The sequence below is a fragment of the Sciurus vulgaris genome (genome assembly GCF_902686455.1).
Source record: "Sciurus vulgaris genome assembly, chromosome: 3".
NCBI lineage: Eukaryota > Metazoa > Chordata > Mammalia > Rodentia > Sciuridae > Sciurus > Sciurus vulgaris.
Genome location: NC_136463.1, coordinates 25,461,020 through 25,475,288, shown reverse-complemented (window position 1 = coordinate 25,475,288; position 14,269 = coordinate 25,461,020). Strand labels below are relative to the sequence as shown.

At 41.1% G+C, this 14,269-nt stretch overlaps 1 protein-coding gene across 7 annotated transcripts in view; it reads left to right on the top strand.

Moving 5' to 3' along the window:
* SKAP1 (src kinase associated phosphoprotein 1) overlaps positions 1–14,269 on the top strand; it is a 294,350-nt gene that overhangs the window by 258,577 nt on the left and 21,504 nt on the right. For 6 of the 7 annotated variants that reach the window (XM_079134745.1, XM_079134741.1, XM_079134742.1 and 3 more), the window contains 2 exons: positions 4,987–5,037; positions 13,207–13,307. In XM_079134745.1, coding sequence (XP_078990871.1) covers positions 4,987–5,037; positions 13,207–13,307 — 152 coding nt within the window. The remainder of the gene's footprint in view (positions 1–4,986; positions 5,038–13,206; positions 13,308–14,269) is intronic. The other variant, XM_079134743.1, reaches the window with a different exon arrangement.

Here is a 14,269-nt window from a genome sequence, read left to right as displayed (position 1 = left end):
CATAAAAGGACAACTATTATCAGGTTTCTTTTTATCTGGGGTCTTAAGACTAGAAGCCAGGAAGGTACCTGAGACCACTGAAGAGCTGTAACTGGGACCTTGTAGCAGCTACAACAGCAACAGAATCCAGCTGTGTTCTCTAGAGAGATTTCAGAAGAGCAAACAGAAAAAAAAAACGAAGGGCCCTCCCTGGGAATTTCTATGCACATTCTGAAGCTGTCCGCACCGCCCCGGGGGGTTATTATAGACCCAGAAACCAGATTGCTTTATAATAAAGCATATAACTGTTTTTTGTTTTTTGTTTTTTTTTTTTTTAATTAGAGTCAAATGGAAACAAACATGCTGTGGAATTATTTTTCCCCCTGTACACTTGTCCAGACCCATAGGAAGGAGAAATGGTGATAGTCAGAGAGCCAAAGGAAGAAAGAAAACACACTGAGACCAAAAACACAAAGTTCATGATGAGTCACTCTGTCACCAGCCTCCCTCAAGCCCCCTAGCTGTTTCTCTCTGCCATCGCCCTGCACACCGAGCCCCAACCACAAGGGGCTGAAAGGCCCAGCCAGCTGGAACCATGCTGTGCCTTTTACCTAGACTGCCTGCCTAGGATTTCAACCTATGAAATCCTACACATTCTGCTCAGATGGCTCCTGCTGAGTGATCCCCTCCCAGATACTCAACTGACATAAAGCTTTCAGTTCTTATCACAGTGACTTGTATTCATGTCTTTATCCCCAGTTAATAGGTGCTCAGTTATTATTTGCAAAATTAAATTCAGTACATTCCGAGTGTTACCATGAGCACAGATTGAGTTTAATATCTTATATATCAGGAGCACACTGGGCCGGAGATGTGGCTCAGTGATAGAGTGCTTGCCAGGCACACGCAAGGCCCCGAGTTCAATCCCCAACACCAAAACCGTGTGCGCGCGCACACACAATCACTCCACAGAGATAGGATGCGGGTATTTTGAGATAACAATTGAGATTACCTAATACGCCACAGAGAATTAAATGTGTTATTAGCCTCTTCCTTGTTTTTTGGGGGGAGGGGTTTTTTGGTTTTGTTTGGTTTCGCAGGTCTGGGGATTGATCCCAGGAACACTCTACCGCTGAGCTACATCCCCAGTCCTTTTTACTTTTTTATTTCAAGACAGGGTCTTATTAAGTTGCCCACGCTGGTCTCACACTTGCAACCCTCCTGCCTCAGCCTCCTGAGTTGCTGGAATTAGGGGCATGTACCACTCAGTTTTATTAGAGGCTCCTCACCCAGCTTTCTTGTTTGTTTTTTCTATATTATCCAAAGAGGTACGACAGCGTCCATGAATAGCCATGTCTTGTGCACACCATGAAGCAGTGTGTAATCACTTTTCTGCTTTTTTTCCCCTTTGCACTTTCAGTCTCTGTGTGTTTGTCACATCTGTCACCAGAGCACCTTGACATCTGGTTGCACATTGGTAGAACTGCCATTTTTTGGGCTTTTTGTCACTTTGCTTGGTTGGGGAGAAATGATCTTCCCTCTTTCTGGGTTAGTCATTTTTTAAATGTTATTCTTTCTGATATTGTTTTAGCCGATGTCAGAGGCGTATCAGAGGAGCACTTTAGAAAGGAGCCAGGTGTCATGAGAAGCTGGCTCCTCTCTGTCCCTCCTTGGTGGATTCAGTGTCCTGTTCTTCTCAGCCTCTCATTAGTGTCCCTGACATAGTGCCAAGAATGTTGATTGAAATCGACTCTCCGGATACTGATGCTCATTTGCGATGCCCCACGGTTCTCTTACATGTTCACACAGTTAACAGAATCTTCTTCAACTGTTTTCCCAATTGAGATGAGATATTTGGGAATCAAGTAGAGCATTTAATGTAATAAGTGGGCAGTAATCTTCAGAGGTTAATTTGTTTAAAACCTATGTAAGGTTGGGGTCCCTTATGCCCTGTTAGGAGCAAGGACCATTATAATCTATTACTGTTTAAAGTTGAGCTAGCACATAAATTTTAATTCTCTCTTAAATGAAGATATATTTCAGTGGATGTAATGCTAAAATGCCTAATAATATTCTTATAAAGAAGTTCAATGAGCTCTCTAGCCTAAAAAATATTTTTCAAAGTAGTCTTTTAAAATAAAGCCCCACCTTACAGATGAACAAAAATGAGCAATTTAGCTGTCTAATCTACCCCCGTTTTCAAGCAGAAAGACTTATTTTAGTTTTGGGGGGTGGGGTTTGTTTGTTTTGTTTTGTTTTTTCCTGTTGCCATATAATCAGTTGTCTCGACCTTGGAGCTTGAAAGACGTCAGTTGGGTTTCACAGAAGGGTCCTAGATAAATGGTACACATCTCTATACGGTGCCCTCTGAAGCCAGGAAGGGGCGGAGGGGTGTGTGCTTTTCACAACCTGCTGCAGAAGGTGCTTTCCTTCACTAGGAGACAGTGCCCCATCCTCAGTTTTCCAAAGACCCCAGAGGCACAGCCACTGTTCCATCAATTGCAAGGCTTCTTGACTTGGGCCCACTTTCAGCCACCCGGGAAGGACAACGCTAGATAGAACAGATGTGGGGACTGGAGCTTCCCCCTGCACATCCATCACTGTGGAGCTTAGTAATGGTGGTGAATGATATATAAGCTCCTGGCCAGCATTTTTCTTTCTTTCTAGGTGACTCCAAAGGTGCAATGGAAATCAGAGTATCTGGTCTGAAATTGAACTACACAGAACAGATTTCTATTTTTTCCCATTTTTTGTATCCTGACTAGATTAAGTGCTGTTGCCTGAAAGGATAAAGGAATCGAGTTTTACTTTTCATTTTTATCATTGCAAATACATTTACATTCTCCTTTTTTACAAATGCAAAGAGCAGGCAAGCCACTTTCAATAATTTATTTTAAAATCAATGCTAATGAGGTTATGTCTCGTCAGTGGCCGAGTTTTACAATAAAGTCTGATTTATTTAGAAAAGATCTTTGGTGTAGCTTCCCATCTAATGGTGGTGGGAAGGAGGTGGAATAGCAGGCACAGTGACCCTCCAACTTCGGATCCAATTTGTAATTCACAGCGGAGATCTGACCCAATTTACATTGATTAGAATTGGGAGGAAGAGACAGCTGCGTGCAGACAGCAAAGGTAGAATAAACCCTCTCTGCAAAAGTGCCTAAGCACAGCAAATTATTGGTCTCTGTGATTGAGCTGCTTGATATCAGCAAAAGAGATGCACTCTGTCCAAATTATTGGGTGTCTCTAAAATAAGAGGTACTAATTCTTGCACTAATGTCCTTAGTCCTGTAAAACTAGCCCTGTGTCAAAAAGGAAAAGCATCGGAGCAGAGGAAGGAAGTGGACGAAGTAATGAGAAGATGATGTGCAAAGAATGATGTTTAATGTGATTTATTTCACTGCGATCTGTTTCCTGTATTTGATTTTGCTCCTCCATTATCTCACATCTTTGTTCCTCGTGCGGGGCGCTGGGGAGCACTACAGGTGGGAAGGTGGAAGTCCATGTGCTGGACGTCTGAGAATTTTTTAATCAAAGTGCTCCTTCCCCCATAGCATCCTCCAGGGCAGGGGTGTGTGTGTGTGTGTGTGTGTGTGTGTGTAAATCTTGGCACCAGGTAACTTACATTCCCAGAGTATCACTCTCTTAATTTTTATTTTTTGCAAGGCACAATATCATTTTTCACATGAAATCTGTTACTTTTTAATGTCGTAATATATTTTATGCTGTTTCTCTTACCTTTGAGTTTGTGATTTCTTCCCCCACCCCAGTCAGTCTGACATACCAAAACTCTAAACCTTAACGTTTAAAAAATAAATAAAAGGAAATGTCTCCAGGATATCTCCTCAAAGTTTCCATTTGGTGGCATAACTGTAGAGAAGCAGGAGAAGCAAGTGCCAGAAGACCTAGAAAGAGAAAGGAAAGGACATGCAGTCAGGAGAAACCATGTATTCAGCCTTCAAGACATAGCTCACCATGTCCTTTCCACCACATACCCATGCGTGTGAGGTGGGGCAGGGAGTAAAAGAACAATGGGTGCATTTTTGTTTATTTGGCCACACCTATAAAATAACTAAATGTGATTCTGGCATGGATACTTTCTTTTTAAAGGCCCAGTTCCTGTTGTATCAAGTAGTATGAAGCCTGAGATGAAACAGGTTAATGAGGGTTAGAAACTTAGGCCAATCATGTTGTGACTTCAGCCATATAAACACTTGACTGGAGTTAGACACTATCATTGACTTAGAACCCATTGTGAATCTACAGCAATTAATTAAAAGACCATTCCAATTGCCCTCAGGAGCTTATACTCTAATGAATAAGGCAGGCTGAATAAAAACAGTAAAAAAAAAAAAAAAAAAACTATAAGCCCCAAGTACTAAAAACATAAAATTATGTACATGACCAGCCTCCGCTACAGCTGAACAAATATAGATACATTAAGAACTAATTAATCACAAAGGGTTTAAACATCCACTTCCTCTCTCTCTCTCTCTCTCTCTCTCTCTCTCTCTCTCACACACACACACACACACACACACACACACATACACACACACCACTTCCTAACTGTGGAGTGCCTAAAACCAGGTCGAATGCTTGCATGGAGATAAGAAATTTGGAAGAGAATTCCAGAAAGAAAGGAGATATGAGGTTTGAGGGGAAAGGGTTAGATTCTAGTAATAGTAGTCAATAATCCCCAGGATTATAAGCCCTGTAAGGGCAGGGACCCCAACAGCCTTATCTGTTGCATGCCCCCAGTTCCTATTGCAGCACCCTGCACATAGTAAGCACTTCAGAATGTTTGTGAAGGAATGGAAGCAGAGGGAAAGAGGACAGGGCCTGTTTGAAGGTGAGAGAGATTTTTAAAAAGAAAAAGAGAACACAGTAATTAAACTTTCCTTAAACAAGAGCGCATGATAGACTAAGAGAAATGCAACCCCTTCGGTATAAAGAGCATGAGACTGCACCGTACTGACTGCTAATGCTGATCATTTGTCCCCTCAGAGGAAGAGCATGATCTAGAAGAGGATGAACGTGGCACTCGGCAAAAAGGAGGTATAAGAAAGGGCACATAGATGCACAGCATGGGGTGGGACATTCGGGCCTGCACTCACTAATGAATAGAGTACTGGTATATGACCCCAGAAGCCCCAAATAAAATGACCAGACAGGGATATACCTTAACTTTAAGAACAGCCACCCATTCACTTTAATTAATGTTCCCAAGACCACTAAGATTTATCTGAGAGGGGGTGGGAAGCCAAACCAGATATTTATTTTTTCCTATCAGTATTTCTTAAATCAGTAGAGTGAAAATAGAATTGCCTCATCTCTAAAAGATCGCAGGATTGAGAATGGAAAGAATGAAAATGTCTCCTCTCTGAGAGGCCCAGAGATTGCAAGTTCAGAGGGGAATGGAAATGTGTCAGATCTGAAAAGTGAACGTGGGGTGAAGGATAGAATTGCGTGGTGATGCTGACTTCTGATGGCCTGGTTTGATTCCAGGCACATTTGGAAATGAATATGTAACAGGTTTGTTGAATACAAAATTACATCTTATTCATCCCAGACTGTTAACCATGCTTCAGGCTGTTAGTAAGCCCATCCCTCCTAAGGTCAGGTGCCCCTGGAAGCCTCCTTAAATGGACCAAGGACCTATTCCTTCATTGTCAGTAAAGGAATGCTGCCTGTTGCCAGGACCACCTCAAGGACATTCATTCCATCAGCAGAGCCCGAATCAGGACTGATTTAGATACTAGCTGATTTTTTTCTTAGAGTCTAGGAAAATTTTAAGCTTCAGAAGTTCTTTCTCTTTCCCTCCCTGCTTCCTCTCCATTTCTCTCATCTTCTTCCCATTCTCCTCTTTTCTCCTTTCCTTCTGCCTTTGCTTCTCTTTCTTATCCATTTGGGAAAGCCTCTTTTTTATTTTCTACAGGAAGTGAACCTAAAAGGATTTATTGAAACTGGCACATACCTGTAATCCCAGCTACTGATAGCTGAGACAGGAAGATCACAAGTTCAAGTCCAGCCTCAGCAATGTAACAAGACCCTGTCTCAAAATAAATAAAAAGGGCAGGAAATGTAGCTCATGACCATTAACACATGAAATTAAATCCACTCACTGTTTTCTACTTGCTGTTCAGAATTTCAACAGAAAATCTGTTCTGACCAACTCATGTCCCATAGAAGTCTTTTCTCAATCAACTTCCATCACTGGAGTGGAGAAGAAACACTCAATATGGACAGGTTGGGCAGAATAACTGTAAGCTTCCTATGGTCAGCATTATATTAAACTCCATTCAGCAACCATCGGTCTTCTGGCAAAATCTAAAATTCAGTTTTGAACTTCTCCATCATCTCATTTTCTTCTTATGCCTTGCTCTCTCTAAGGCTCTATCTGGGAAGTGAGAGGAAGATTTATTTCTTAATTGTCCCAACAGGTATAATTCAAGTAGGTTTAAAAAAAAGAAGACCCTTTTGTTCCTCATGCTTGCCTGCAATAGGTGTTGTTAAAGTACAGCAAGCTCTAAATATGTTTCTATGGTTTACACTTCCCACCACTTATAATGATTAGTGACTTAGTGATTAAAAAACAGGAGGACTTTTCGCTCTCTCTGCAGAATCTGAGGCAGGAATTTTTATTATTTGTGTTTACTTATTTATTTATTGAATTTATAGACTGCCTTTTCTCCAAAGGAGCCATAGAAACGGCAACAAATATGTAACATCCAGATGTCATTGCTTAGTTTTATAACAGTAAGACAGCGAGGTCTGGGGGAAGGGCAGGCAGCCTCCACCAAGGCATTTAAAAGGCAGCTCTGGGCCAGTCTGAATTCTTAGGTCATAGACACACTACATAAGTTTGCTTCATTTACTTTTTCTCGGGTGTTATTTACTTTTTGGAGCAGGATAAAAACATTTTAAGCAAATCGGCCTTCCTCTTCTTCCTTTTCACCTAAAAGAAACTATGGTTAGCAGGATTACCTTTAAAATCCAAGTACTTTTCTCCACCATCCACGGCTCCTGTCCCTAGAATGCTATGCTTTTTGCTGATGGAACTGCTAACATTTCAAGGCCTAGATCTTATCAGAAGGGGGAGGAGGGAAGGAATTCAGTTTATCCTTATTGAGTGTTAATGACCCTGTAAGATGCAATTTCTTTTATTTTATTCTGTTACCTAGAAAATCTATCACAGCCTTGTAGTATTGATTGTTCAATCTATAAAGAGCTCTGTTTACAGCATGACTGTTAGTAACAGGGTTATTTTAATGAGTGACTCTTCAACACCTCAGATTTTCAGTAAAGTCCAACCCATCAGCCGAACAGTGTAACGCTCAGGGTCTTGGTGATGAGAGCTTATCTCCCTTCCTCATCATGAAAAGGTAATGTCCAGGTAACCAAAAATAAAACTCCTTCATGCTGTGTGTACCATGTCAACTAAAAAGCGGCTCTGGAAATCATCCGTAGATACCTCAGGTCCCTGACCAAGGAAACCCTTGAAACAGGTATTAATTGTTGTTTTTCCTCTGAAATCGTGGGCAAACTTTAAGCCAAAGAGGAGATAAACCACACTATTGTGGTCTCATAAGCATTTGGTAATTTCAGGAAGGCAGAAAATGGTTTCCTATAAGAATTTTATCTGGGACGTCCTCTGAGGGCCCACTTTAAAATCCACCTGTGGAGAATTGTTGACCAAAGAAACAGGGATGCCATGCAGGTCTTACTTTAAACCCCCTTTTTTTTTGTAGGGTTGTGGGGTACCAGGGATTTGGCCCAGGGGCACTTTACTACTGAGCTCTATCCCCAGTCCTTTTTTTATATTTTACTTAGAGACAGGGTCTTGCCAAGTTGCTTAGGGCCTCGCTAAGTTGCTGAGGCTGGCTTTGAACTGGTCATCCTCCTGCTTCAGCCTCCAGAGCCACTTGGACTACAGGCATGTGCTGCTGTGCCCAGCCTGAAATCCACTTCTTTTTCTTTTTCTTTTTTTTTTTTTTTTTTCAGGTGTCAAAGGATCTTTTATTTATTTTTATGTGGTGCTGAGTATTGAACCCAGGGCCTCACACATGCCAGGCAAGCGCTCTACCACTGAGCCACAACCCCAGCCCCCTGAAACCCATTTCTTAACACCAACCATGAGTTGATCTTCAACCAGCTAAAATTTCAACCCATGTAAAAGGAGCAAATGAGGTGAAAAATCAAGGCTCTGTAAGCGTTCCCTACTTCCAAATAGAACTTATAACATTAAGGAGCATAATAATTTCAGAACTCAAGATTTAAGAGCTACGAAAATAAGTAAACAATACTGAAAATATGCAAAAGGTTCTCTCCCTGCTCTGGTGCCACAGTCGATGGAGCTTGGTCAATTTGTTCATACCTTTCTTCTAAAATAGTTAATAAAGTATCAGAGTCTACTGGACTGGAGAGAACGAGGTGGCCTTTCTGGCCTGGTCTGAAAAACATTTCCAACAGCTTCCAGTGGATCCCTGTTTTGGCTTTTTTGTCCAAGCCTCATGGTGCCATGCTCTGATAGGATTGGCTTTCATCTGCCTTCTCCATTTTCTCTCTTTTCTATAATTTAAATGGTTGTGCCCAGTGTCAGGTCCCATTGACACACTCCTTTTACTCATTAAAGAAACGCAAATAACGTGCTGACCTGACTTTAGTCTCTTTTGCCCAGTCACAGCTTGCATTCTGGAGCTACCCAATGTCCCCTAAACCAAAGGTGAACTCGGGAAGGAACACTGTCACCTTCTGCTGTCCCTAAAGAAGGGGAGAGGCAGAGAGGTGTCCTGGTCCTTTGACCTTAGTACTTTGCACATCCTGAAGTTTAATTTTCATGAACTCCATCAACAGTAGCACCAATTTGGCCTCAGTTGCTGAAGAAATGACTATTATCAGTTACAAAGAACTTGACCTGGGCTGCGGTTGTGGCTCAGTGGCAGAGCACTTGCCTAGCATGCATGAGGCACTGGGTTCGATTCTCAGCACCATGTATAAATAAATAAATAAAACAAAGGTCCATCCACAACTAATGAAAACATTAAAAAAAAAAAAAGATAAAAGAAAAGAACTTGGCCTGTAGCCACAAATGTCTTGCAATAAATACCTGTAAAAGAGGAAAATAGTTGTATTTCTTCTTGAGGAGGGAGGTACAGGGGACTGAACCCAGGGTCATAACTACTGAGCCACATTCCCAGTCCTTTTTATTTTTGTTATTTTGAGATAGGGCCTCAGTAAGGTGCTTAGGGCCTTGCTAAATACTGAGTCTGACCTTGAACTTGCATTCCTCCCGCCTCAGCCTCCTGAGCCACATGTGAGCCACCATGCCATGCTACAATACTATTTCTTTTTTAACCTGGTCTTCTGCTGTTCTTCCTTTGACATTTTGTTAGCTTGGAACTTAGCTTCCCTTACATGAGATAAAGAAAATAAGATGCTCCCCCCAACAGACACATGCACTTTTTTTTTCCTCTAGAGAAAGTCCTTCTGAGCTTTGCTAGCAATTTAAATGCAGTGATCATACCCATTAGCTTCTCTATCATTGTAATTGTTGTTAATTGTTATAACTGTTTTAGTTATTAGTGGTGTCATTATTGCTCTAGGTCCTCTGTCTGTTTTATGCTGAATATATTAGTGCTTTGCTTTTGAATTACCAGGCTTTATTTAGTGCAGAGTTACGTTTTTTGGAGAGACATTGAGAAATGCTGGCATTAAGCTTTATTCTTTTGTTTTTCATTCCAAATGGACAGACTGGAAAAAAATAATTAGATAGAATAATGTCCTCAAAATGAGAATGAGGATGTTTTGAATTAATTAAATGGTCAGAATGCTGCACCATTTCTGATCTCAGGCTGCTGCCAGAGTCATATAAACTAAAGGGACCTAAATGCAGCCCACAGAGGGGAGCCGAGCTCCCGAGCTCTCGATTCCTTCCACTACTCTAAAGAAGTCAAAGTGTCCACATGCGTTCACCCGTTTGTAGGATAAGCTGGGCAAGTTCAGGGCAAAACCAAACTAACCCTGCAAGCTTTTGGACCTTGAAGCCCTTCTTGAGGCCAGGCTTCAGGAATGAAGCCCCCCTCCACCTTACGTCTTCCCCGTTCAAGGTCATCAAGTAACACCCACTAGATCAGGTTTTTCAAATATACCTGAAGCCTCAGAGAAGCTTTTCCAGCCCCTCAGACTGTGGTAAATTCTCTAGTATACATAGCATTCTCAACTCTTTCACAGATACATTGCAATCATAAATATTAACACTATTTGTTCCATGGTGCCTCCCCTACTAGATGGTAGCGTTGGGAGCAAGGACCACGTGTGGCCAATATGGAATTCCTGGTGTCCAGCACAGGCCCTGGCATTTTGTAGGTGTTATACATATGTTTGTTGGATGCTGAGGAACGAATTAGTGAAGTTGCACACACATACACATAAATGTAAATCACACGTGTGTTGCCGGGAGTGGTGGCTCACGCCTGTAATCCCAGCAACACGGGGGTCTGAGGGAAGAGGATTGCGAGATCAAAGCCAGCCTCAGCAACTTAGTGAGACCTTGTTTCGAAATTAAAAAAAAAAAAATTAATTAAGGGCTGGGAAGATAGCTCAGTTGGTAGAGAGCTTGCTTCGCAAGCACAAGGCCCTGGGTTCAATCCCAAGCACTGTAAAAAAAAATAATAATAATTAATTAATAGGGCTAGGGATGTAGCTCAGTGGTTCAGCACCCTTGAGTTCAATCCCCAGTAAAAACTCCAAAAAAGTCTTAAACGGAGTCTGCAATACAGAGTCGCAGCTGAAAAATTATTCCTCAACTTCTAAATCCAGAATACTTCTATTGAGGTGGTAGGCTCAACATTTTCTCCCTGTTTAGCCCCTCATTCTGCCCATCTTTCAGAGCCATCTTGTAATGGTTCTAGTTCTGACAATCTCTATTCTTGGAGTAGGCTATACCATCTTCAGGATTCCAGAACACCAAAGTCCTTCTTTTATCTTTAGTTTTTCCTGGAAGGTTTCTGTTTTCCTCCTAGCTTCCTGCTTTCCCTGTGATTGATGCTTTCAGCAGAGGTATTTTTCCAGGTGTTTTTCTCAGGCCCCCATATGTCCAAAGTCAAATCACTTTTTACAGATAAAACCAAAGGTATCCATCATCTTAGGAACTGTCCCACATCCAGGCACATTGTGGGGAGCAGTACCTCAAAGTGACCCTCTGCTAGGCCAGAAAAACCCTTGATAACTTTGTCAGTCTTCATACCATTCAGAAATATCAAATTAGGTTTTAAAAATCTATCTTTATAAAAATGACGTTTCTCACCAAGCACAGTGACACACACCTGTAATCCCAGCAGCTTGGGAGGCTGAGGCAAGAGAATCACAAGGTTGAAAGCCAGCCTCAGTAACTTAGTGAGGCCCTAAGCAACTTGGCAAGACTCCAACTCTAAATAAAATACTAAAAAGGGCTGGGGATGTAGCTTAGTAGCAAAGTACCCCTGGGTTAAATCCCTGGTACTCCCCCAGAAATTATTTTTCTCTATCATATATAAATCCATGAAGAATATTGATGTCAATATACTTCTCATTCCTAAATTGAGTCAAAACCTTGGGATGATTTATCAGCTTCTTAACAACTGCAAATGCATAATATATCCTCTAGGAAAACTATTTTCACTTTTCAGGGAGTGATATTTCTCTACTATTCCATGCACTGATATCCCCCAAAACATATGCTTCATCTTTTCAATAGTTAGCTTTTTGCTCTCAATTTATTTTTCTTCAAAATGTATTCTCAACTCCTTGGCAGAATGTTTTCACTGTAGTTATTTTGTTTGCTGCCCTCTATTGTCTACTGCATATAAAAACAATTTTCTGTGAAAAAAAAAAAAATGCCCAACTTCCTGTATGATTGACATTTTTACTTCTGTTTTCAGTATCTGAGTCTTAACTAATAGTTCTCTTCATCTGTTTTTGTGCACTGTAAGGTTCCTACTAAAGTTCCTTCCCAGAGATGTATAGGGATTTTGTGTCCCTATGCATTGTTTGAATTGCTCATAAGTTATGAACAAGCAGAAAAAAGGAAATATAGCTGGGTTCCTGTGCCCCCACTGCCCGTTCTCAGCAACCAGTGTCATTACTGCTCATGGAAGGGTCCAAACAAATGAAGGGAAAGGTGGAAATTGGTACAATAGAGTCCCCCAAAAAACACATGCAATTTAACTAGAACAGGACTCCTGAATCAGATTTCACCTTTGGTAGGTGCTTGGCTTACAGATCTCATACAGAGGGTCCTCAGGAACAGGGAGCATCCTTGGTCTAGTGGGCATTAGCTCTCCTGCCATTCAAATCCCCAGATCCTCTCCCACTTTGTACTCTAGTGTTTAACCTTTCCGGGTAGAAGAGGATCAATACAAATTCTTCATTGTTAAGAATCGATGGCTGTCCTGTGGCATCATTGCCATCGAGTCTTGCTGAGAAGCCCAGTAAATCTCTCCAGTGCTTCTAAAGCTTGGTTTGTCGTCTTCAGTTGCTTTCATTTTTAATGCAGATCACTTTGGTTTCGGTTCCCCTGGGGGTTTGCAGATAAATCTTGGCAGACATGTTCAGGGTCTACAAATGAGATGCTGGAAAAGGGCCAGCCCACCCAGAATTTAGTTGTAATGGATGAGACACCCCCATGGTTCCACTTAAGGACTGGGCTATTCGTTTCAGTATTTATTGGTGATTACCTCATATAGTACCTGAGTGGAAAGTGCCCTGGATGAAGCTCCTGTGTAACAGAGGAGGCCAAAATGTGAGCTGTGATACAGAAGCACACTGGCTGATTCAGCCTCTTATAAATAGCAGGAGTCAGAGACCTTCAAATGCATAATGAAGAGAAGAGCTAGGTTTTTAGATGCCCTGGATCAAGAAAGTCTGATGGAAACTTCTTCATGCTGCTTATTTACAAACCAACTGAAAAATTACCTACCTCTCTTTTATTAATAAATAAATATATCATCATATTGTTGAACAGCATCCTACTAGGGGTGATCTGTAAATATTTAATGTTAGTTAATGATCTCCTTCTCCCATAATCCTTTGCTCATGCTGAGTGCTTGGCTGTATTTCATCTGGACCCCCCTGAATATTAGGTTTCCTAGGGGCCCTAATAGAACCCTAGTTTCCATTTGCAACAAAAATGTGACTTTATTTAAAAAAAAAGTCCTTTTCACTTTGATTTCTCTTCTCTTTGATCAGTGGACTATGCCAGTTATTACCAGGGACTGTGGGATTGCTATGGTGAACAGCCAGACGAACTGTCCTTCCAACGGGGTGACCTCATTCGCATTCTGAGCAAGGTAAGGACAGAGTGTGCGACTTGGACCCAAAGTCAATTTTTTTCACTGTTGATGGTCACCACAATCAGAATTATTCTGTGTTATAACACTTTTCAGGGTAAGTTACATGGCTCCCTCACACATAGAATAAATTTCCATTTATTTATAATTGCCAGGGGGTAGTTTAATTGAAAGTTCAGATTCAGAGATCAATTTTCAAATTTCAAAATACAGTAAACATAACACTAAAATTATGCCAAATCGAAATTTGATCCTTTTCAAGGACTGTGATACTTAAAGGTCATTGCTATGTACATAATTTATTACCATATAATACTATTGAAAACATTCCGGCTAAGTAAGCTGCCTTCTTATTTCATTTGTAGATAAACGAGACGGTAATATAATTACCTATTGGGGGAGGAGTCAGAGCTATTTAGCTCAATTGGTTTGAGCAAGTGCTGATAAGGCCAAGAGTGAATCCAATCCTCCACAGGCCAGCTAACTCCATTCTCTTCCTCAATCATAAGTTAACCCACAGACCCAGCTAACTGTCTCACAAATGGTATTGTTGATCAGAAAGGAATAGGGTTTAAAAAAAAAAAAAAGAAGGATTATTGCTAATCCTTTCCTGATGTCAAGATTCCAAACTCATGGGCAACAGTTTGAGGATTCAGGACCTACCATTCTTGTAAGGGACCACCCATGTTGTATAAGCAGCCTAAAATACTGGGTTCTGTCCCTAAAGATAGTATTAGAAAGGTCTCTCTATGCAGCTAGTCCATATCTACAAACATACTTTTGAAATAGGTACAATTTGCTCTTTAATTGCTGAGCATGTGCATTTCATAAAGGAAAATTGAAAGTCCATTGTGTTGTTAACTCATCATTTACCATTTATCTTTATTCTATGAATATTACTACCAAGGCCAAGGGCTTGTCTGGGTTTGAAATACACTATAAGCTCCTTGAAAAACAGACCA